This window comes from Pezoporus occidentalis, unplaced genomic scaffold, assembly GCF_034315485.1.
Source record: "Pezoporus occidentalis ecotype Australia unplaced genomic scaffold, CSIRO_AGI_Poc_V1 ctg109, whole genome shotgun sequence".
Lineage (NCBI taxonomy): Eukaryota > Metazoa > Chordata > Aves > Psittaciformes > Psittacidae > Pezoporus > Pezoporus occidentalis.
In genome coordinates, this window is record NW_026912875.1 from 1,162,588 (window position 1) to 1,185,595 (window position 23,008).

Genomic DNA, 23,008 nt, shown 5'->3' on the forward strand with positions numbered 1-23,008 from the left:
CTCAGTCTCAAGAGGACAGTTAGTGTATCCCAAATACTTTTATTGTGCACTGCTTTATTCTTCTGGATTATATAGCAAGGTTTTTGCCTTGTGAAACTTCATATCTACTTATCTGATATCCCTATATCTCAAACTATTTTTAACTTAATGCATAATTTTGCTGCTGCTGTTGTTGTTAATGGTCACAGGGCTATTGTACTTTTCCCCCTAAGGCCTGGGAGAGCTTACATGTACATTTCATATTAGCAATAAATGCAAAAAATGTCAGCTATAAGGGCAGGCTGAGAGACGCAGATGTTGTTGTCTCTCTTTTAGCAGCCCCCTTTTACAGGGGAGGCTGGCTCAAAGGGACTAACAAACAGTTGTTTTCCAGGTCCAAAGGAGAAGAGAAAAAAACCACACTTAATGCCAAATTCTTTTTGCCGTGGTTTTAGACAGGTCAGCAGTAGGCAAGCATTGAATGCCCACATACCTGATCTTAAAAGAAAGGAGATTCCCAGGTCAGGCCTGACAAGCTCAAGAGAAGTAGGTTCATGTTTCTTCTCCCTGCCGTATTCTGAAGGGGTAGGGGCGGGCCATCAGGGAAAAGGCAGAGTAGCTAGTTGGAATCTTGAATGTGTTTGGATTGCCACAGCATTAGCTGCCAAAGCTGATCTGCTGCTTCCCCACTATGCTACACAATGTACCAAAATCATAACGAGGCAGGCTTTGATGAGAACTCTCCCATTTACCTGGCCATGAGAGCAATGCTCGCTCTGCGAGAGCCATACTGCAGTTGCCAAAAATTTCTTTAACAGCTCAATAAATATTATCTTTTTCTCTTCATATTACAAGCCAGAACTGGGCTTGGGTATTAGTGCATTAAGGTTAATACACATAGCATTCATTCAACAGAGCTGGTAAGGAGAGTAAAAAGAGTATAGAAAAACACTTAAGAGGGTTTGATTTTCCAAATTGAAGTTTAGTGCTGGAAATTGCCAGATGACAGTGGAAATTCTCCAGAAACAATTCTCTCTTTGGAAAAAAAAATAAAATCAAACTTTCCCCACTCCAAAAGCCATTAAACTGTCTTGCATACAGTTTACATACATTGTCTCTTTTTTCATGTTGACTTTATCGAGGTTTTTCATTACTTTCAGCAGTCAGCACTTTTTAGTACATCTAAATGCACTGTATAGCATGATAAATATGATACTGGACAAGAACACAACTCTGATCAACTGCTTCAGACACAAATAGTGTAGTGATCATTCTTTCCACGACACAAATAAGTTACTCACTGCACAACTGATTTTTCCCTTGTCTTTAGTCAGTAGGCTCTACTGCATCTAACTCAGAGTGGTGAAGAAAGCATCTCCAAAAAGAAAACTGGAAGCAGGAAGAGAGATTTGAGCTTTAAGTTACACTGTTGCCTGTGGTACACTGTTGTTGCTAGGTCCTTTAACAGGAACAGCTTTCTGGTGAAGTTGTGCAGGGGCCGCCTGCTGATCTAGCAGTTATCAAAACAATTCTGTTCAATAGTTGCCCCAAGTCTTCGATCATAACTACACTTGTTCGCCCCACCCTAGAGAAATGTTACCTCCATCACTTATTTCGGACATCACGTGACATATTCTAAGCTCATCTGGCCTATCATCAAGCCTGAAGCTTGCATGCACTTCCACAGTCTTTGCTAAATCACTGTCTTTCCAATTCCCCCTTTCCAATATTTGCTTCCCCACTGATATTGACAGCATTTAGAAAAGTTTGAGAGGTTTCTCCCCAGCAGAGGCTGCTGTTTGCTGCATTCTTTTCTCCCAATATGAGGATTTTTATATTTCTCTTCTGCTGAGCAAAACAGCACAAATCCCAGAGCGCTCTCACATAGAACTTGTTTCTATTACAGCTCTGACAGTCAATCAGAGTTCAGCTGGGGTCATGCCATTAGGCTGTACTGGAAGAAACATTTGTGCTGGCAGAATGCGATCTAGAAGCATTTTAGAAACAGGGTTGGCCATAATGCTGCCTCCCAGCTCCACCTTCCCTGACCATGGCAAAGTACTGCAGCAGGGAAGAGTTACCAATTCACTTCTCTTTGTTGCTTCAAGGTAATGTTCAGAAAGCTATTGATCTTCTGATACGCTTATGACGAATGGAGATAAGATTTAAAATTTAGTTGAGTCTCCGCCCATTAAGACAGCAAATGTGAAAATAAACTGGTTCGAACCAAATGCAATGTAAACAGCTTGTAGACAAACTGTAATTAGTTCCAACTGACTGATTTAAATTAATATAATTCCATGGATTCCGTGGTAATATCCCCTGGATACATACCACCTATGTATTCACATGCCATTTAGGATACACACTAAATATGCTACCAAATATTGTCTGTATTTTCATTCTAAATATAGACCCAAACAATTGTCTGTTCTGTGAAGAAAACCAGGGTTCTCAGCCCACTAAAACAAAATAAAAATAAACCCCACTTATGTTACAGATTCGCTTTGAAAGGTTATTTAGGGATTTTTGTCTGTTGGCTTTTCACCTGCAAAGGCTCAGACCCCCATTTCTAGGGCAAGACAGCAGAGTGAGCAGACGTTTGCTGCAGAGCACTGAAAAGAATCCCAAGCTCTCCAGGAATAACACACTAAAAATGCATTTTCTTGGTCTTTTTCTTCTTCTCCCCCCCCCCCCCCCCCCCCCAAAAAAAAAAAAAAAAAAACAAACCAAAAAACTCATAGTACTAGTTTTATGCAATTAAAAGATATCCAAGACACACCAGGAGAGGGGAAACCTGCACTTTTTAAGAGACACTACTGTTGTCCTGTTTAAGTAATATGATTTCCCCTTTGACATTTAATTAAGGATTTAGTTTCATGTTCTGTAAGGTATTTTACAACACAGAGTTCTACTTACGCACATAAACCCAGTTTTCAATTCAATATACTGTAAGTCAAAAGCAGCAGTAATCTAATGGACAGTTATTCCTCCAAATACGATGCTAACCTGTCAATGCAAGGTTTTTCTGTTGCTAATTATAGGGCTTAGTGGTGAGCATATAAAAGCCTACAAAGAAGCATAATAACATTTCCTTTGACAACTGCCCCTACTGCCAGATTTGATTCAAAGGAGGAAAGAGTAAAGGGAGCAGGAAAGAGACAGGCAGGCAGACAGACAAGCCCCACAATGCTTCTGTGTGCTTCATTTCTCTATTGGGTTTCCAGAAGAGCAACTCAAATTTCACATCCTCAGTATCACTTACCTCTCCCCAGCCTACAGCCATCACAGAAGCATGTCAGAGGAACAGAAGTTTAAGCAAACTCCACAAGCATATCCTCAGTGTGTCTTCCAGGCACAGAGGACAACCCAGCTCAACTCCAAGGAACCAAGAAGAGAGAGATCACCTCTACCCATGTGCTGATTTACTCCTGCTGGCTGAGCTCACTCCCATCTCCTCACACCCAGCCAAATGAATCAGCCATCTCCACCTGGGCTTCCCCCTTGCCCCAGATCCTAGTGTAATCCCCATATGGAGATAAGAACCCTGTTTCCCCTGCCCAGCTCACAGCTCAGTTCCAGGGGTGCTTTGGCAGAGGCCAGTGCTGTGTGCTTCAGGAAAGGGAAATGGTGGTGAAGGTGTGATGGGAAAATGCCAATAGAACAATAATGATGTTCAGTGCATGAACCTTCCCAGTCCAAGGAGTTACAATCAGATAGCTGCCTGGGTTTTCTTTTAGTTCTACCTAGACAAACCTGTCATCTTAATTCACCTTCACATGAACGGAATAAGAAGTGTGTTTTTGTTGTGTTAGAGCATTATATACACTATCAGCTTTGCTTCATGCCTTCAGTATAAGCCTTTTTGCCTGCTGCTGTGTGTTTTGCATCATTTGGAGAGAAGCTCAAGGACACTGGACAATAAAAAAAAAGCACAGTGTGAAACTCCAGGGGATGGTGTGATCAGGGACATTGCTTTTAAAACAACTGAGAGAGAGAAAGCACAATTTCCTCAGCATTTAAATGCTTAGAAGTTTCTTATTTCTTCACAGTATTTTGGCAGACGATGTCTGTACTATTATTAAATTCCTCATTTTCCTGGAATATAATAGAGCACTGAGTAACAGTGGACACAATAGCATTGATAGAATAGTGTACAAATGGATGCATGTCAAGAGACATTGCTTTTGATTTGTTCTTTCCTACAAAGGATGATGGGGAATTGTTATCCCAAAAGCACTTTGCACAGGAAACCAGGATGTGGCTGTAACAGACATTAATCCCCTAGGAGAAAGTTAAGGAGGAAGTCAAGCACAGTAAATTGCAGTGGCTGGACAGGATTCATTCAAGGTGTCTGATAGCTACAGTAGGTCCTGGAAACTGTAACACAACTTACACCCATCCCTGTGCAAAGCCCCAGATTCTACTAGAGCTCTGACTTATGGGTCTTAAAGAGGTTTCTGGAAAAGAAACAGGTATTTGACAAACACACAGGCATGGCATGGCTCAGTTACTGATTTGTAACTTATTTTCTGTTCATTAAGTGCCAAGTAAATATTCTTGTGCACTAAAATTCAGCTAATATTTAAGGTCACTGAAAATGCTCCATTCCTCCTGTAGTCATAACTTTATCAAAAGGAAAGCAGTTAGCTCTGTTAAGTGGCCCAACCCATCAACTTTTGTCATGTTGCTAAGCCACTCTGCTACACTCTCCTTATTGCAAAAAGTCTGGAGACTGAACTGCAATCAATACAGAGCAATCCTCCAACTTCTGCTTTCACACTGCTTCTCTGCACACTCTGATGACTCTCAGATCATCATCATGCTCTCAGGAAGTTTAAATGTCAGGGTTAATTAATTAAGATGGTTTCTTTTCTCTTCTTAATCCCCTAAGTACTTAGAACCCATTCCCCTTTAATCAGAAGCAGATGTGGCCAACATGGCAGTAGAGACAGAGAAACATTTCACTCCGAGGCACTTCCTATGACTGCGTTTCTGAAACAACAATTAAAGTAACTGTTGCTGTAATTCCAGTAATAAGGTTAAAACGTGTTGCTACAATTTCACTTCCCGAAACTCCATCCACATGAGTTGTGAGTGTATCTGTGATGACCTGTGCACAATGTTGCTCTAGAAATTGCGGCCTTCCACATATGAAGATACTTTCTGAGTGTCTGCTTTTGCAATAGGCTCCACCTAGATACCAAAATTTAGGGAAGAACTGGGCTCTTGCCTTTTAACTGCATCACCACCGCTACTGTTCCACTTTTTTTACTGAAGTGCCTCTTTTGTTACATCTTTGTTTTGCTTTCTAATGCGTACATCAAACAAAGTAGCATATTTTCCATTAGGAGATTATAATTCAGTTGCACTTACCTCTTCAAGGGAAATAGTATAGGAAGAAAGAAATGAGCATTTAGTATTTGCATACCCATCCAAAACAAACAAACAAAAAAATTCAAATACATTTGGCTTCTTTATAAAATGACCATTAAAAAAAAAAAAACAGGGGTATCTAAATTACATTCATATTACTGAAATAGTTTTGATCATTGAATCGACCTGTTCTAAGCTTGCTATTTACTGCGAATATCCATCATGGAGTAGAACCTGAGAGGTGGCTTTCACCTGTACAAACGTGACGTGGGTAGCGACTAGCACCTTTCTTCATGTTAATAAAGATCTGGAGGTTCACCAGCTCTGCACTGCAGCAGTTTTTACGTACCTGACTTCCCACACACTGGGCTGAGTTTTTTAATCCTCTCCTAGTGACCAGAATTACTGTTCTTCAAAGTGGATTTACCTTCTGGAGTAGGAGCACGCAAGCTCCTGAGTGTATGAGGTGCAGCTGAAGAGAGGCTGGGTCAGCTCCACGTGAAGCTCATTCCACATGATTAGGACTGAGACAAATGGGGCTTTGCTACAAGAGCAGGACAGAGCCTGAAATGAAGTTTCTAAGACAATTCTTTATACAGGGACACCTCTTAGTCCAGTCTCCCTGACAAACCTCCATATGTGTTTTGCTGTATTTATGTAAATGCATTGAGATCATAGAATTCTTGGAAAAAACAAAACAAACCCAAAACATAAGATACATTTTGATGAAGTACCTTCATTTTTTCTCCTACAGATATTTCGGTTAGTAGAAATAACTATTTGCTGGTATAATTCCCATCTGCTACAGTTACAGTTATGACCAACAAAACATGATGTTAGGATTTAAAAATATACATTGTTTTATGTTTGATCTACTAATCACATCTTGAAATGAACTAACAATGGGTTTACAGCCACCCTCTACCCATGGACACAAATACTCCCTTAAATCTCAATTACTACAGGATGCTTCTTACACTTCTTAAGCAGAGCATGAAAGCACTGCCAGGAAGAAGAAAGCCATCACCCACTGATCTGTAGGTCTGTAACCATCACTTTCCTTACAATAACCAATTACTTAGAGCAGCTTTTGTAAAACCTGCAAAAATATACAGAATTGTTTTATTTACAAAGTCTGTCGTCCTGTAATCCAAAAGGAAGATAAACATCTTAGACATATGGTCCTCACACGCAGGCATCTTCTTGTAACAGTGCCTGTTAATATTTTTGTCTCCATCGTTGCAACATTTCCATTCATTTGGAACTTGACCCTGCTTTAGAGGAGGCTAGAGCAGATCACCTGCAGAGATCTCAAACTAAATAAGTCTCCATTTTTTATAATTTACCCTACTGAAATGTTCTGCGAGTATTCTTTTTCTTAAAAGAAACAGGACATCCAAAAATTCAAACAAGTTCACAACTTTGCACCACACAGTCACTGGAGTTACGAGGATACATATTTCTCCATTAGCATGCATTTTACTGCATGGAGAATGTTTTGTATTTTCTAATGACAGAATCATAGAATAGCTTGGGTTGGAAGGAACCTTCAAAGGTCACAGAATCCAAACCTGAGTCCAAGACCCTTGCAATGAGCATATATTCAGCTTTCTTGCTGTCTACTGTACTTTTTTTCATGGTGTAATCTGTTCAGTTGCCAGTATTTGACAGTCAGCTACTAAAAATGTGGTAAGATTCTAAACGTGCATTTATATTTTAGCTGCTGAATCCCACTTTTACCTCAGTAGACTCGCAGCTGATCCTACATATCATTTTGGTTTATCAAACCAGTGGTTTTGAAAGCTGTTCCAACTAGCACTTGTGCTTAAACTACAGCAGCTGCAAGAGGACTTCCTAATTTCTACCTGTGATGACTAACATTAAATCAGATTTAGATGATAAACCACATCAGCTCTAACAGAAGCCAGTGTGCTGTCTTTTGCAGATGAGTGGCCTAAAGGTATTTTACACTTATTCATATAAATTAGTAAGTATGTCTCACCTCAGAGTGATGTTTTTAATAATGCAAAAATGACCGAACCACAAGACATATTGATCTAATATTAAACACTGGATTTAAATTCACAGAAGCAGGAATGCTGACAACACAGCTCAAACTTGCAATTGTTTAACTGCAAGTTTTGAGACTGCATGTGCTTGAGGAGAGAACTGCTTGGCTGACTCAAGGATGCTCTGTCAGGATATATTTAGAAATAAAATGAAGTGAAACAAACCAGCAAAACCCAGGTTCTGACACCTCTGACAGCTTGAAAATTTAAGCCAAACCTCTATTATTGTATGTAGCGGAGTGTTGTGCAATTCAATAAATGGAACAGAATCCATTTTTTGTTATATTTAGTTAAAATATACTGTTTGTACATAACAAATTTCAAGAATTGCCAAAGCACAGAAATACAGGTACCATCTATGGGTCTCCACAAATCACAGACAGGACTAATACAAGTGACGGTTATAAAGGCTTCCCAATGCTTCCCAACATGAGACTATGTTTTACTGTACTTGCAGCTACCCAATTTTGAGGTATGAACTGATTTCCCTACATCAGGTGTCATGTGTACCTCACATATTGCTGTGTGAAAAGGTCAATCCATAACAGCTCAATCATTCCACAGATAAGACCAAGAACAGCATAGATTTCAGTGTAATACAGTTATCTAAAGAAGAAAAAGTTAAGGTTCAAAAGGCAACATTATATTTAAGTATTTGGCCAAGAAAAATTAAAATTGAAGTAATTATTATAATTGTAGAGTCAAGCAGTCAGGTTTGGAAACACCGGAATTAGAGTCAAGTACCTACCAAAAGGTGCAGAAGAGTGTGTGTCCTATTTCATCGAAGACTCGCACCAATGATGGTAACAGCAACATGGCTTTGTAAACACAGCTTCAAAATCTCCCATTGAAAAACACTAAGATAGGGGCTTCTAAGACACTTACCAAAATGAAATTTGGGGTATTCTCTATGGAATAAATCTCTAGAAATTTCAGGTTAGGCAGCCACTTAATACTAAATTTATGGTGGCAAAAGTAGAAATAAAGCAGCCACCCATGTCCCAACACCAAAAATAAAACCCACACAAGTTTTTATCTATTTTATTTAGAAATAAAATAAAATGTGACATTTCATCCAGAAGCCACTGACATATGATGTGGCAAAATCAAACACGGAGATGTGGTTTTAGCTTTCAGATTCCTCTCAAATTCAGCTTCTTCCTCTTGCACTGGAGCTTTGGGCAAGCCCAGATACACTGGAGGACACATCTGTTTAAGGCAGCCGCTGGAGTTCAAGCTTATCAGCAGATGGTGCTTCAAAGACGTCATCTTCAACACTTTCTTCTATTGGCTTCATTTTTGCGGAAGTTCTCAGGTAGGGAGATGTCCGGCCTGGGCCTGTCACAGTTACAGAGAAATTACGAATTAATTTTATGCCATACACCTACTACATACACCTATTTAGTACACAGTCTGGTAATCCTGTCCTAGTTCCCTCGTGAGAGGATTTTATAAGTGAAGGCTTCTTTGTTATCTGACCACAGGTATCAGGAAATCCTAGATGTGGGACAGCCATGCTGCAGTGAATCAGCAATATCTCCAAGGTTGAAATCCTGTGGCCAGGCACAGGCACAGTATTCTCCCCAGATTCAGGGCAAATCCTGACTTCTTGAGGTTGCCCAATGCCATGCCCCTGGCAATTGTTTTCTTACTGTTACTCACCCACTAATTCTTCATCACAAACAACACCATGAACGGCTGCCTGAAGTACAAAGGGGAAGTACACCTGCACGCTTGCCTTGGCTGTGAAAGAATTCCTCAGTGTACTGGGCAAACCTCAGGTGGGTACACGATCACAGCCCTAACTGCCTTAAAAGCATGATAATGTAAAACTCAGAGAAAATATGATACCCCCATAAAGAACCACAATGAAAACAAGATTAACAGGTGAAGGTCACTTTTGACTGACAGTGATTTAATTTCTCCAAAGCAGCAATTCATAGAGCTGGCCAGAGCGGGATGCACACCACAGCTATTGCTGGTAAAACATTAAAAGGAGTTTTTGTGCTCCAGAGGTAGCTGCAAGCTACCTCTACTGTTGTCAAGTTTTCAGCATGAGGGCTAAACCAGGGAACTCCCTTGACATCAGCCAAGCAGGTTTATTTTCTATTGTTCACTTTGAAATTGCATATGCACTTGGACATCTTTTTCTCCCAGTACCTCCTTCCAGAGTTAGACCACCACAGTGCCACAAGGTTGTAAACAGCTAGTGTATGATGACCAGAAAGATTAGGTACATCTTTGAAATACCATTTGAGAGGAAAAGAGCAAGAGGTAATGGACCCGCCCGATTATTTGTATACACGCTAAAATTCAGATTTTCTTGAAAAAAGTACTGCTAGCCATAACATACTCTTCTTGCAGGGCTATTCTTATGACTTTAGAAAAAGCTCATCAGATATACAGTAAAGTACTCTGCTAAGGAAGCCTATTTATGAAGGACTTCTTTGTGTTGCATAAGGAGAACAAAACAGAGGTTACAGGCAAGACTAGTGGGTTATTGTATTATTGTATTTTTAGGTCACATTCACACGAACACTGTTTGGAATTAGCTTTTTAGAGCTTTTATGTTGAAAAAGTATTAGATTTTCCTTTTGACATTCAAAAACTAATTTAATTGCCATGATAAGAGATTACTCAAACACATTTTTAAATACTGGAATTGTTAAGCACTTCTTTTCACACAGATGGGATTTTATGGCCTAAACAAGTGATGACTAGATCATTTAATTGTCTAAATCCAAGGTCTGTGGGTGTGCTTGGATACAAGATTGACTTTGCTGAGAGACACCAACAAATTGCACTCAAGGGTGAAAGGATGTCTGAAAATACTCAGTTAGTTGCTGTTGTTGTTTTGGGTTGGGTTTTTTTAGATCTTTTATAAGTTTATTGCCATTTTAGAATTGTTTTCTTCTGTTTAAAAGTGTTTAGTTCTCTCCAGAAGTAAGAAGCCATAAGCCTGTTCGACAGGATCCAATGTAAGGACTAGTACTGGCAAGTTATGCCCTCATTTTCTCCAAATACAAAAAACTTGTCTGCTGATGCCTCTATCCAGCATTGGACTGGTGTTCAAGAGATTGAGTTAGGCCTTGAACCCAGGCCTTCCATACATCTCTCTAGAGTATTTATGTCCAAATACCTATTAAAATGGCATTCCCCATGAAATTTAATCCTGCTTTTAACCACAAGCTGGGTATAACATAGGGAACACACATAATGGGATAATACCAATAAAAATGTTACTAAAACAAAACGTTTCTACATCCCTGTTTAGCTTAGAAGTTTGCAAATACAGATTTACTGACCAGCAGGTTTGAGTGATCTGAACCAAACAGCATAGAAAAAGACTGTATCACTACTAAGTATATGAATTACTATCAAACTATTGAATAGAAACTAATACTGAAATGTTTCTTAAAGAACTGAAAGTCAGGTGAAGCTACCCTTTTGATCAGGTTGAACTATTTCTGCTTAATTCAAATTTTGGAAAAGAGATACATCAATTTCATTTACTAATAAATTACAAACAGATGGATCATGGATATCAAGCGCAAGTATCACATGATAAAGAAACCTCAGTTTAATACCTTTTTGAGGATGCTCGCTGAGTTAATGTGATGTTATCAACAGAAAACATCATGCTGCAAACGACTCACTCCATAAGCATTATAGAACTCTTGTTGGTTATTTCCTTAATATAAAAGCAAACAGTTAGTTAATTAAATGCAAAACACAGCTTTGTTAGTAATTGTAGTTTGGGACCTAGTAATCCGTGTTTTTCACTCTTTTGGTACTCAACACTTTGAAAAAAGATTTGTATCAGTTTCTTGATTTCAATGAGTCAAAGCTTATTGTCTGTAGCACAGATAAAAGCATCATTTAAAAAGTTGGGATTATGCAAAAATATAAATGCTCAATTTTTTAAGAATATGGAAATTAGGAGAATAAAATGTATTTGTAGTTTAGTAGTCAAATATCATACTTGTAATGGGAAGCTTTTGTCCACACAATTAATCCCCTAGCAAGGCCAAGACAGTATTCCTGCACCGATAGGTTTCTCCTATTAATTTATTCTTCTATTTAAAAAATGAAAAAAAAAAGGTTGTAATTTCCGTATGTTCCTCACTAAAACTTCTGGGGGTTTTGGATTTTGCTTGTTTGTTTTTAAAGAAATAAATGCCTGATTGCAGAAGGAAGATACAGAGACATTAAGCCTCAGTGTATACGTCATACTGAACCTTAAAAAACAGACCAAAGTTGAAAACACAACAGTGCTAAGGTAAATGGCAGCTTTTTTGTTCAGTTTTCCCTGTGATCTGAGAAAATGTGAATACATGGCCACAATACACATTGAATACAAATCTTTAAGCAGAGCTCACCTTGGTAGCAAACCCATCATTGGCAATGACAGTACCCAGGACAAAAACCAAGCTAGCTTGGCAAAAAGAGAGATTGAAGCATTACAGTTTAGTGAGATAAATAACCTTTCATCAAGAATTCTTATCAATGTTTTACAGAAGTCAGAAATCTTGCATCAATCAAAATGCAAAGAAGAAACAAATGACAATTATTTCCCGGGATGTAAGATACACTGCTTGTATGAATAGCTCGTTTGCCTCCCCAGAAGTAAGGGAGCCACTGGACCTGGGAGGCTGGCACACCTATTGTTGCCAGTGGGGTGGTGGCAATGGCAGTATCAACTATGCCAACTGCTGTTGGACCAAGCAATTTCAGAACATAAAAGACATTTAAACCCCTCTTTTGGGGAAAAAACATCCCAGAAAAAATACACCAGAAAATATGGTACACAAACCAAGGAAAAGTAAACAGAGAAAAATGTATTTATCAAGAATGTGCTAAGCATGGATGCATCTTACGAATTAATGAAATTACTGCTGAACATGTCATGCATTTAGATTACTTTCCCCAAAGCTGAAATACTGGTGTAAGCATTTTGCTGCTAAGCCTGAAAGAGAATTTTAATTTTAACTAATTGCACAAACACAGTTTTACAATTTTTTCCGGCTTCTGAGTGCGCACATTTGTCCAAGGGCTCTCTGCACAAAAGAGTGGCTTCAATTTCATGAAGCTTTGCCATGGAACAGGTGAGAAGCCAGTTGAGAGCCTAGGGGTAAAGATCAAAGAACAGACCAACACAGGAGACTTCATAGCGGGTATCTGCTACAGGCTGCCTGATCAAGTAGAACAAATAGATGGAAGCCTTCTAGATATTTGGATAAAGCCTCATGATCGCAGGTCTTGGTACTCATGGGGAACTTTAACCACCCCAGTATCTGGTGGAAAGGCATCAGAGCTGGGATCAAGCAGTCCAGGAGATTTCTGGATAGCGCAGCAGACAATTTCTTCACACAAGTGATTGGTGAGCCAACGAGGGAAGTTGCTCTGGTGGATCTGTCACTGATGAACAAGGAAGAACTCATCAGGGAGCTGAAGGTTGATGGCTGCAGTGTCCAGGAGCTGGTGGAGTTTAAGATACTGAGAAGTGTGCAAGACAAACAGTAGAGTTACAACCCTTGACCTGAGGACAGGGGACTGTGGCTTGCTCCAGGTTCTACTTGGCAGGAACCTGTGGGACATGGTCTACAAGGGCAAAGGGACCTGAAGACAGATTGTTGATCTTCAAGGACACCTTCTTCAAAACACAAAGAGAGTCCATTCCAGTGTACAGAAAGTTGAGCAAGCGTGGTAAAAGGCTGGCATAGATGAACAAGAAAGTCCTGACAGAATTCTTAAAACACACACACACACACAAGGTGAATGCAGGGATGAGCTGCTTGGGGGAGTACAGAAATATGGTCCAAGCATGCAAGGATGGAATTAGGAAAGCCAAGGCTCAGCAGGACCTGGGTCTAGTAAAGGGCAACAAGAAGGGCTTCTACAAATACATTGGCAACAAAAGGGAGGACCATGGAAACTGAGACCATGGCTCAGTGGGGCACAAGACCTAGTGACATGGAAAAGGCTGAGATATTCAGTTTCTTTTTTGCTTCAGTTTTTACTTTACAGGTTTGTTTTGAAGCCTCCTAGGTCTCTGTGTCTAGGGGTAGAGACTGGGAGTGATGCTTGACTTACTGAAAAGCTGGACCGAGTTAAGAAGCACTTAAGTCAACAGGGCATATACAAGATTGTGGAATCACATGGGCAGCATCCAAGGTGCTGAGAGCTGGCTGATGCAATTGCAAGACCCCTCTCTATCATCCTGGAAAGGTCATGGCAGTCAGAAAAAAAACCCAGTGTCATGGCCATTTTCAAGAAAAGCAAGGAGAAGCACCCAGGGAACTATACCCAGGCCTATTGGCTTAATCTCAGTTGCCAGAAAGATCATGGAGCCTGTCTTTCTGAAAGCCATGTCCAAGCACATGAAGGATGGAAAAGTGACTGGGAACAGCCAGCATGGATGTACCATGGGCAGATTGAGCCTGACCAGTCTGACCACCTTCTGTGGTGAGATGACAAGCTCTGTGAATGAATGGAGTTCAGTGGATGTCGTTTACCTGGACTGTAACATGACCCTCCACAGCCTAACATAAAACCCTTTAACCACATGGGTGAGAAATTGACTGGATACATGGATTGCAGCTTGGGTGAAATATTCGCTGGACTGCTGAGTTCAGAGGGTGGTGAACAGCAGTACAAAACCCAGCTGGCAGTTGGTTACCAGCAGTGTCCCTTGAGGGCCAATACCAAGGCCTATAATGTTCAATATATTGGACCTGGATGATGGGATGGAAAGCGCTTCTGCCAAGTTCACACACAACGGCCAAATAGTGAGAGAAACTGTTGACAGGCCAGAGGGCAGGGTGGCTGGTAGGAACATGCCTTCAGACACCAGAGAAAAGAAGTGACAGAAACCACACAAAGGCAAACTGCTGCACGTGGGACATGGCAGACCTAAAAAGCGGTACAGCCTGGGCATCAACTGGATGGAGAGCAGCTTTGCAGAAACAGACCTGGGGGTCCTGGTGGAACATGAGCCAGCAGAGTGCCCCTGCAGTGAAGAAGGCCATCCATATATTGGGGCATATTAGCAAGAGCTAGCCACCAGCTCAATTTAAGAGATTAATCCACTCTATTTTGCACTTGTGACACAGGATGTGGAGTGCTGTGTCCAGTGGGCTTCCCCATACAAGAAAGGCATGAACACACTGGAGCAAGTGCAGTGGAGAGCAACCAAGATGGTCAAAACCTGGAGCACGTGACATGTACGGAGAGGCTGCAAGAACTGAGTGGGCTCAGCCTTATAAACCGAAGGCTCTCAGGGGACCTTACTGTTGTTTTCGGCTATCTAATAGAAGGGTATACAGAAGACAGAGCCAGACTCTTCTCAGGGGCATGCACTAAAGAACAGAGGACAACAGTCATGAGTTGTAATAAGGGAAATCTTTTTCACCATGAGGGTGGTAAGGCCCTGGAACAGGTTGCCCAGAAAGCCTGTGAAGTCGTCCACCTTAGAAATATTCAAAGCTTGACTGGACATGGCCCTGAGCAACCTGCTCCAGCTGACCCTGCTTTGAACATGGAGTTGGGCTACATGATCTCCAGAGGTTCCTTCCAACCTCAACTGTTCAGTGATTCTAAATGTCCTTTCAGGACACCACTGAAATTTTCATCAAACTGTATCCTAGATGTCACCCTCAATATTCTAGCAGGGAAAACACTAGCAGGGCTTTTGCTTCCACCTATCTGGGCATGCAGCCTATACCATTATTAAGGAGTGAAAACAGATAGGCCCTCCAAGTCTGAAGGACTTCCTAGATAAGAACTGTGAGGAACACAATGGAAAAGAGATAATTAAATTGAAAGGTCTAAATACTTTAAAACACTTTATCTTCTTAGCAGAGAGTTTAACCATAATCAATAACTGGCAGTGATTTTTTTCCTTTGAATTCTAATTACTAAAGAATAACATTTCCCAAATCAAAATGAACAATTCTGTATGATTCTTTCAAATCAGTTAAACTAACTGCTTGTGGCAAATGAGAAAATTGAGCATCTTCTGGGTTGTTTTTTGTTCAAAAGCTCCTTTCAGAGTTTAGGTAACTGTTGAAGTTTAGATTCAGGGGAATTAAAAATAAACAACAGCAAAAACCCAGAAAAAAAAATCATTCAGAAGGTTCTATAAAGGAATAAATTCTGAGAGTAGAAGCAAAATGGTCATACATAGTTTCTCCCCTCACTTTAGCTGTTCCCTACTACTCCTGCCATATAAAAAAACAGGAGAGAAGAGCCTGACAGGTTAATTGGAGATTTTCCATGTGGCATCAAAGTAATGGCTGTATACCACATTTCTCCAGACTGCCAACTACCTCAGGAGGAAACACAAAGCGCCAGATTGTTGAGGGTAAATGTTTTGGGTTTTTAATTTCTACAAGCACCAGTCACAGACCAAAGAAGATACTACTGTGACAAGCACTGTACATTCACAGTTCTGCACCACTGATATAAACATTCCATATTATACCTACACATTAAAATTATGCCAAAAATTATTACAATACATGTTGGGGGTTTTGCCAGTATCTACATGAGGTAGCTTCAGTTAGCATATGAAGCCCTATGCATCATATGAATTCCCTAGTTAGGTTCTTCCACTTAGCTGGTGTGCAGCAGCATTCAAAAAGCAACAGTCTGCTCCCACTGAAGGCAACAGGAGTTCTGCAATCATCTCTAACGATAACCAAGCTGCGTTCAAAACTGACACAAACTATCCTGAGCACTCACGAAGAGAGGATGCAGAGGAAGTCCCGCGAAGAAACATCTGCAAACCATCCTCACTGTCACTGGTACTGGCCATACTGTTTCTCATCTGCATCACAGAGAGCTGTGAGCAAAGACTAGGCTGTCGATCAATCTTTTTTGAAGCCTAAAAATGTAAACAATTATAATTTTAAAAAAGGTATCAAGCAACTTAAAATTGAAATTATAAATATTTCCTCTGTAGTAGATGCTCTGGCCTCAGCTGTGACTATTTGTGGATCAGGAAACTGGTTAGAGCAGAAGATTCTATGCAGAGTATATTGATTTAAATGAAAATAGAAGATGCTGGTAATACACTGGCACTAGAGCATTGGCAAGCATGAAACCTTAGGTTAATTATTCAATATTAATTCTGTTTTGCACTGGACTTTTCATGTATTTTCCTACAGAAAGGTTGATTTTTATTATTTTGGTAATTCATTATTTAGATCTGATGCTCTGCAATTAAAAGATATGATAAGCCTGGACCTCCTTGAGAAACAAACCAGCATGCTATATATAGAGTTTAGCAATTATGTCTTAACTGAAATTCATTCACTTTTCTGGCTTTTCATTTCATCATGTCATTCCTTCCTAGTAGACGATCACTTGGCTCTCGATTTCACTGAAGACAGATTAAATGCATCACATGAACATTATCCTCTGCTGGGAAAATGGTCTCAGGAGCTTCCATTTGCTTTGAGTGGTCTTTCTGAGAAGTCTTTTACTATAATATTTGTAAGGAACCATACATTGTACCCTGCTAAGTATTACTGCAAGTCAGAATGCTATTTTAGGTATGTGAAGGCAGTAATGAGTGACAAGAGCATTGTGGATAACACCGCTTTACTGAATTTTAAAAGTCAGGAATTGCCATCCTATTTCATGTGGAGAGGAATGACTATTTTCTCAACAGCAGTGAAAATCTCCTTAGGTAGGATAAAATCACAGGGTTCCTTACAAATAAATGGATGCTTTTTGGATTTCCAAAACAATGAATTTATATTCTTATCTTTTTACTATCATCTTGATTATGAACAACCTATACTGAATTTTATTTGTTCTCTTGCATGTCCCCTGTGTACAGGAGTCAACCACAAAATTTTCTTTTGAGATTGTCAGGAGTTAGAAAGCATTAAAGACATCAGTAATATGTATATTTGACAATGAAGTCTGTGAGAAGTGACATGTGCATAGAGTGCTGGCAATGGGGAAATGAAGGAGAATTTGTCCTGTGTTTTGTAGGAAGGGCTTGTGCAACAGGATTTTCATTTAAGGAAGAATACAAAGGTACTACAAATTTCCCAAATACTCACTCTTCATTTTTATAACTCGTTTTCAAAAGTTATTGTGATAAAAGTTACAATAATCTGAAATTCATGTGACTACTGTCATTAAAAATAAAGCCTAGTAAATTCACAACTTTCCAGAAATAACTATTTAACATATATATATAATTATGGGCAGTCTGATGAGATGGATTTTTGTTTTGAGGTAGTGTGAGTTAAATCAATACAGACAGAATATGAAAATACTGTATTACAAAATTATAAAACTTTTCCTAAATGACAGTGAAAGTTTTTCAAATAATTTTTGTATAAGAACCCTACAGCCACTATATAAATAATAATAACAAAAAGCCCAAGCAAAACCACCATCAGCTGAGTTACCATTCAAATCTTGAAAAGCCATGTAACTAAGTAAAAAGATAAAATGAAAATAAAACAAGATAATTGATCTATCCATGACTACACCCGGGCCACTTACTGTGACACCTAAAACACACACTCCCTCTACATGCAAAGAATGAGTTATATTGAGACCACTGAATATTTTATATGCAATTATATTTTATATGTAATTATATTTTATATGTATATATTTATCTGTATTATATTATCTGCATTTATATTTATCATTTATTAGAGTATATTTATTATCACCTTATAGGTATTTATTATATATGTCTTCATATGTATTTATATCTTTTATATATGTATCTCATGCCTCCTTCCACTAACTACATCATATCAACTTATTGTTGATATGCAAGCAAATTCTTGAAGAAAAAAAACCCAAAGCTTCTTTGTCCAAAGGCACCCATTTATTAATGAGAAAGGATATCCAGGATGAAGCACCTACGCCATCATGTCTCCTAGTTGGCTAGAAATATTTGCACTAGCCAATCAGTTCTGAATCTCAGTTATTAATCTTTCTTGCACATTATTGTGCTAACTTTAACCAATATTGCTGCTAACAGAAATATTGCACTCATACTTTGGCACTAAAAGGCAGCAAGTGTGAATTCAGTAGCTGATAGGAGCAGGTTAAAAGAAGGTGCTTTCAGAGGATCTAAAATTGAAATAACAATAAATTTGTGTGTAGGAGGAAAATTCCCAAACAAAACCTCAGTTGCTTACCTTGTCATTTAAGGTTGGGTCATTCAACGAATAGAGTTTATTTGTAATATCTTTGCCAATAAGATACTTAAAGATCTCATAAAGAAATGGCTCAGATTCCAGAAAATAAGTCAGCCTTTCCCTGGACCAGCACAGGAACTTGCAGTTATCATCTGCAATAATGGTGACCTGAAAAAATACATGCTCAGAATTAGCACATTTAAAAACGTTTTAAAATTGGCATATTTAAATATTCTTTAAAATAAGTTATACCATTTTATTTGTGCCTGCAGTTACAATAACTCTTGAAGCATAAACATTTTGGTATTCCTTAGAACACGATATTACTTTTACAAATATAAACCAGCTCAGATATTTATTATCATCATGTTTTTAACTGATAAGCTTGGCCAGTTTGTTTTTCAGAAAACCTGGGGGGACATAACAGGGGAAAATCTCTGATAAATGTAAAAGCATTTATTTCAGAGAAGATTTACATATAAAGTCAGTCCTACAGTGATGATGCTACTTTCATCCCAAAAGGCCTATATGTTGCTTGGTTTTGTTTTATATTGCTCTCACCGAACAGGAGTAACCAGTATAATCCAAAGGTCTCCATCAAAGAGTTTTTAGTTAGTTAAAAACATCTTTTCATCTTTCTCTCTTCATTGTCAGCCCTGCTGATCCCACAAGTGCCCCCTTCTAGCAGTTGAGCTAAGGCTCCATTAGCTCAGTTACTGATAATTCAGTTATTGATAGTTACAGAGGAGCTTCCACCCTCTGCAGGGAGGCTGGACCCAGGTTCATCCCCCTGTGCTGGCGAAGGACATGGTAACCTGCACCACTCAGTGATCCCAAACAGCATGTTTTGGAACAGGATGACAGTCACCTACGAAGAATTCAGGCGCTCTCTGCTATGACAAACAAACTTTACTTTCAAAAAAATATATAAAGACTAAGAAATAATGAGAAATGTATGCATAGATTTTAACTTCACGGTCTGTAATATAAGCACACAGGCTGAAAAAGAATATGCCAGCACTGCCAGCAGATGGGGCGCTTAAGATTGAATCCATGTCCTCTTGCAATAGCAACACTGAAAGTGTTTATATGAGTAGAAATCAGAGTGAAAGATGTACACAGCACCAGATTACAACGTTTCAGGCGGGCAGAAGTTCAGGCATGAGCGTTTTTCCTTCACAGGGATCATTTTGTATCCCACTGCTTACAAGAGAAGCAGGCTGTGCCAAGAGGACACCTCACTGCTGCGAAATGAGCATGTCTGGACAATTCTCTCTCCTTGGCATTAAGCCTATTATTTGACTGGAAAATAAGGCAACAATCACTGATTTTACACTCTACATTGCTCTCCCTCCCCTTCTGACAGGGTACCAGGGTGGATCAACCCAGTCAACCACAGTCTGGTCATTATTACATGTACCCAGTTCAAGAACATAATCATAAGAGGTAGCAAACCAGCTGTTCCAGTACAGAAAAAAAAAAACCAACTTCTTTAATAGTATTTTTTTCCCCACAACCTACAGTACAATATATCCTAATTACACTGTTAGAAACATATACCCTTAATGTTCCCCATACGAATATTTTTTTTTTCAAAATAGTGCGATCTCTTTCAGCTATGTTGCTTTAACAACCTTCAAAAGGACAGAATCATTAATATGTTTAGGTAAATACCACTTTCAAACTCCTAGTGCCTGAATTTTTAGTCTTTCATTTTAGTAACAATTCCAATAATTATTTTTCCTTTTCAGTTTTTGAACCACTGATGAGACTGCTTACATCAGCTCTTTTTCCAGTAAAACTCTCTTATATTATTTGTCCTGAATAATCTCTTAATGCAATATAAACTTGGAAACACTAAAAGAGAACAGAACACCAAAAGCCAGATTACTCAGCAAACACCATCATAATACTGGTTTGCAGCATTTAATTTTAAAAGTTATTCTTGAGATGATCTATCATAAAATACCAGTGCTAGAAAGCTATCAGAATTATGCTAGTCAGATAGTTGATCAAGTTTATACTCTGTTTTTAATGATCTCATCAACTCGTAATCAATGATGTTTAAACCGAAGTGTACCTGGAATTTCTCACCCCGGTTCATCTGCGTTGATCGAAATTCAGGAGAATCTATAAAGGCACAGGGGTAAATATTATGCAGAAAATGCCCTCGATAAGACACCTTCATTCTGGAAATAAAAATGTATGAAGTGACATTTTAAAGTCATGGAGATTGATTCACTTAATCTAAATTTGGATATGATTATTGACGATGGTAAAACAGTAGGTAACAAGCAAAAATATGTTCATCTTCTGGAATATCAGCCCCAGAGCTACCCTGTTTTCTACCTAAATCTCCACTAATTCCAAGCATAACCAACTGCCAGCCAGTTCAAGTTGCTGAACGTGGTGTGTATCCTCAAAACATTGATATTCAAAATGAAAGACACCTGCAGGGTTTTGCTATCAAGCCAGACCAGAATCAGGCTTCCTTTAGATAACTAGCTTTACAGTAATGAGCAGCTGATCACTTCAAAAGAAAAACTATGAAGCCTGACATATGAAGCTGCTGTCAACAGAAACTGATTAAAATATTGGCCAGAACTTAGCAAGAACTTCAAGATCACTGCCTGGCCGTGGGCATTTATTTTATTCTTTCTCACCTGGGTCCTGTTAGCCTCTAGGCAGCGCACCTGCCTCTCTCTGCTTGTATATACATGTGCAATGAATCAATCCCAATAGGCCTGTTGTTTTAAAGTCTACTGGAAGGATATTTTTTTCCTTTCCTCAAATTCACTGAGAAGATGAATTAGATATCTAAGACTCAAACAGATCTCTCGCTTGTCCTGGAATACACTGCCTTTGGTATTATACAAATATAATTCCCACTAAAATCCATGCAGCTGCATATACAAATTGAGACATAATAAGCTGCCAGTAAGAGACATCATTGTAATTTGAAAACAGTATCACAAAATAGTCTATACCTATAGACTATTTGGCTGTAGACTATTTGGCTACAGACCATCATGCACTAAAACTAGTAACACTAAAAAAGCTAACAAACCCCCCAATAACTTTCTAATCTATTCAACACAAAGCATAAGACTGTACCCAAGCTTTATAGAACCTACTTCCCCTTCAGCAGGATGCTTAGCCTATCATCAACTGATGTTTTATCTTCTGCAGCATAGGCTTGACCTGTCTTTAAAGTCTGAATGTTGCAGAATTGTCCAGTTAGTCTTTGGAAGAGCTCTGGAGGCACATGGAGAGGTTCAAACATTCTCTTGTAAAGGCTGCTAAGCTCCTTCTCTATCTTGATCTAGAATGCAAAATTAAAAGACATCAAAAAACACAGATGCATTAGTTAAAAAGGGTAAGACTGGATGCATGCTTTAGTTGCTATGTGTGAGGAACATCTTTGTCTTTGTTGTGTTCAGACAAGGGAAGTGGTAAACGTGTGACATCTATCCACAAACACTGCCTATGACAGAGTGACCAAAACCTTATCTAAAGCTAGCCAAGCTGGCACATTGGTGCTTTAAAATACTGTTCCATCCAAGTGACATAAGAGGTCTTCTGAGACTTCTGTTGATGTTAACAGCAAATAGGACTTTGCTCAGAATTACATGGGGAAAATATAAGCAGGTTACCTGCATTTTTCACATCACATGCACACCTCATTCTGGCTATTTTTCTCAGGCTCTCCTGGAGTCCCTTTCATCCCTGAGCTTCTTGGCTTACTTGCAGTAGAAAAGCAAGTCCTAAAAACCAAACCCATCATACTGAAACCACATGTGGTGAGTGAGACAAAAAAACATTGCCAGCTGAACATCTCACATCTAGGAGCCCACCCAAACTCAGGCAGAGGCAATGAGGGAAAGGATGTTGGCTGAAATCCCAAGCCTGTAAGTCTTTCCTGAATGAAAGCAGCAGCGAATGAGACAGTGTCCTAGCTTCCCTGAAAGCAGAGGCAGCCTGAACAAAGTCTGCATATTTGCTGGGAGGAAAACAAATGGGAACAATAAGCATCAGACAATGAAAAGATAAAATATACACAGAACAGAAGGAAAAGCAACCAAGAAAAAAGGCAGGAAAGAAAAAAGAGTCACCACTTCAACAAATGAGACTATTCCAATTTTATACCATTTCCTCAATTGTTTTGTATTTTAATATTAAAACCAGGGGAGCAGAGAAGGAGGCAGCACAGGAACCCAGCTGTCACTTCCAGTTACCTTGTGTCTGGAGGAGGTGGCAAATCTTAAATGATCATGGGAAGCCACAGGCTGTCTGAGGCCCATGTAAGCTTCACTCTGTCAGGTACCTACTTCCCCCTCCTTAGGAGAGCATTATAGAGTGAAAATACTTGTCTTTCACCCCTAAGGTATCCTATAAATTCACCTCTGC

The 23,008-nt window shown here is 39.2% G+C and overlaps 1 protein-coding gene across 5 annotated transcripts in view; it reads right to left on the reverse strand.

Annotated features, from left to right (window-relative positions):
* Positions 1-8,449: 8,449 nt before the first annotated feature.
* The window catches only part of BVES (blood vessel epicardial substance), a 59,788-nt gene continuing 45,229 nt past the window's right edge, over positions 8,450-23,008 (reverse strand). For 2 of the 5 annotated variants that reach the window (XM_062624459.1, XM_062624499.1), the window contains exons 4-8: positions 21,736-21,923; positions 20,682-20,790; positions 18,602-18,769; positions 16,167-16,308; positions 8,450-8,762 (exon numbers count right to left, since the gene is read on the reverse strand). In XM_062624459.1, the coding sequence (XP_062480443.1) occupies positions 8,638-8,762; positions 16,167-16,308; positions 18,602-18,769; positions 20,682-20,790; positions 21,736-21,923 (732 nt within the window). In that variant the 3' untranslated portion in view covers positions 8,450-8,637. Of the gene's footprint in view, positions 8,763-11,044; positions 12,921-16,166; positions 16,309-18,601; positions 18,770-20,681; positions 20,791-21,735; positions 21,924-23,008 lie in introns of those variants that run through there. The other 3 variants (XM_062624467.1, XM_062624478.1, XM_062624489.1) reach the window with 3 other exon arrangements.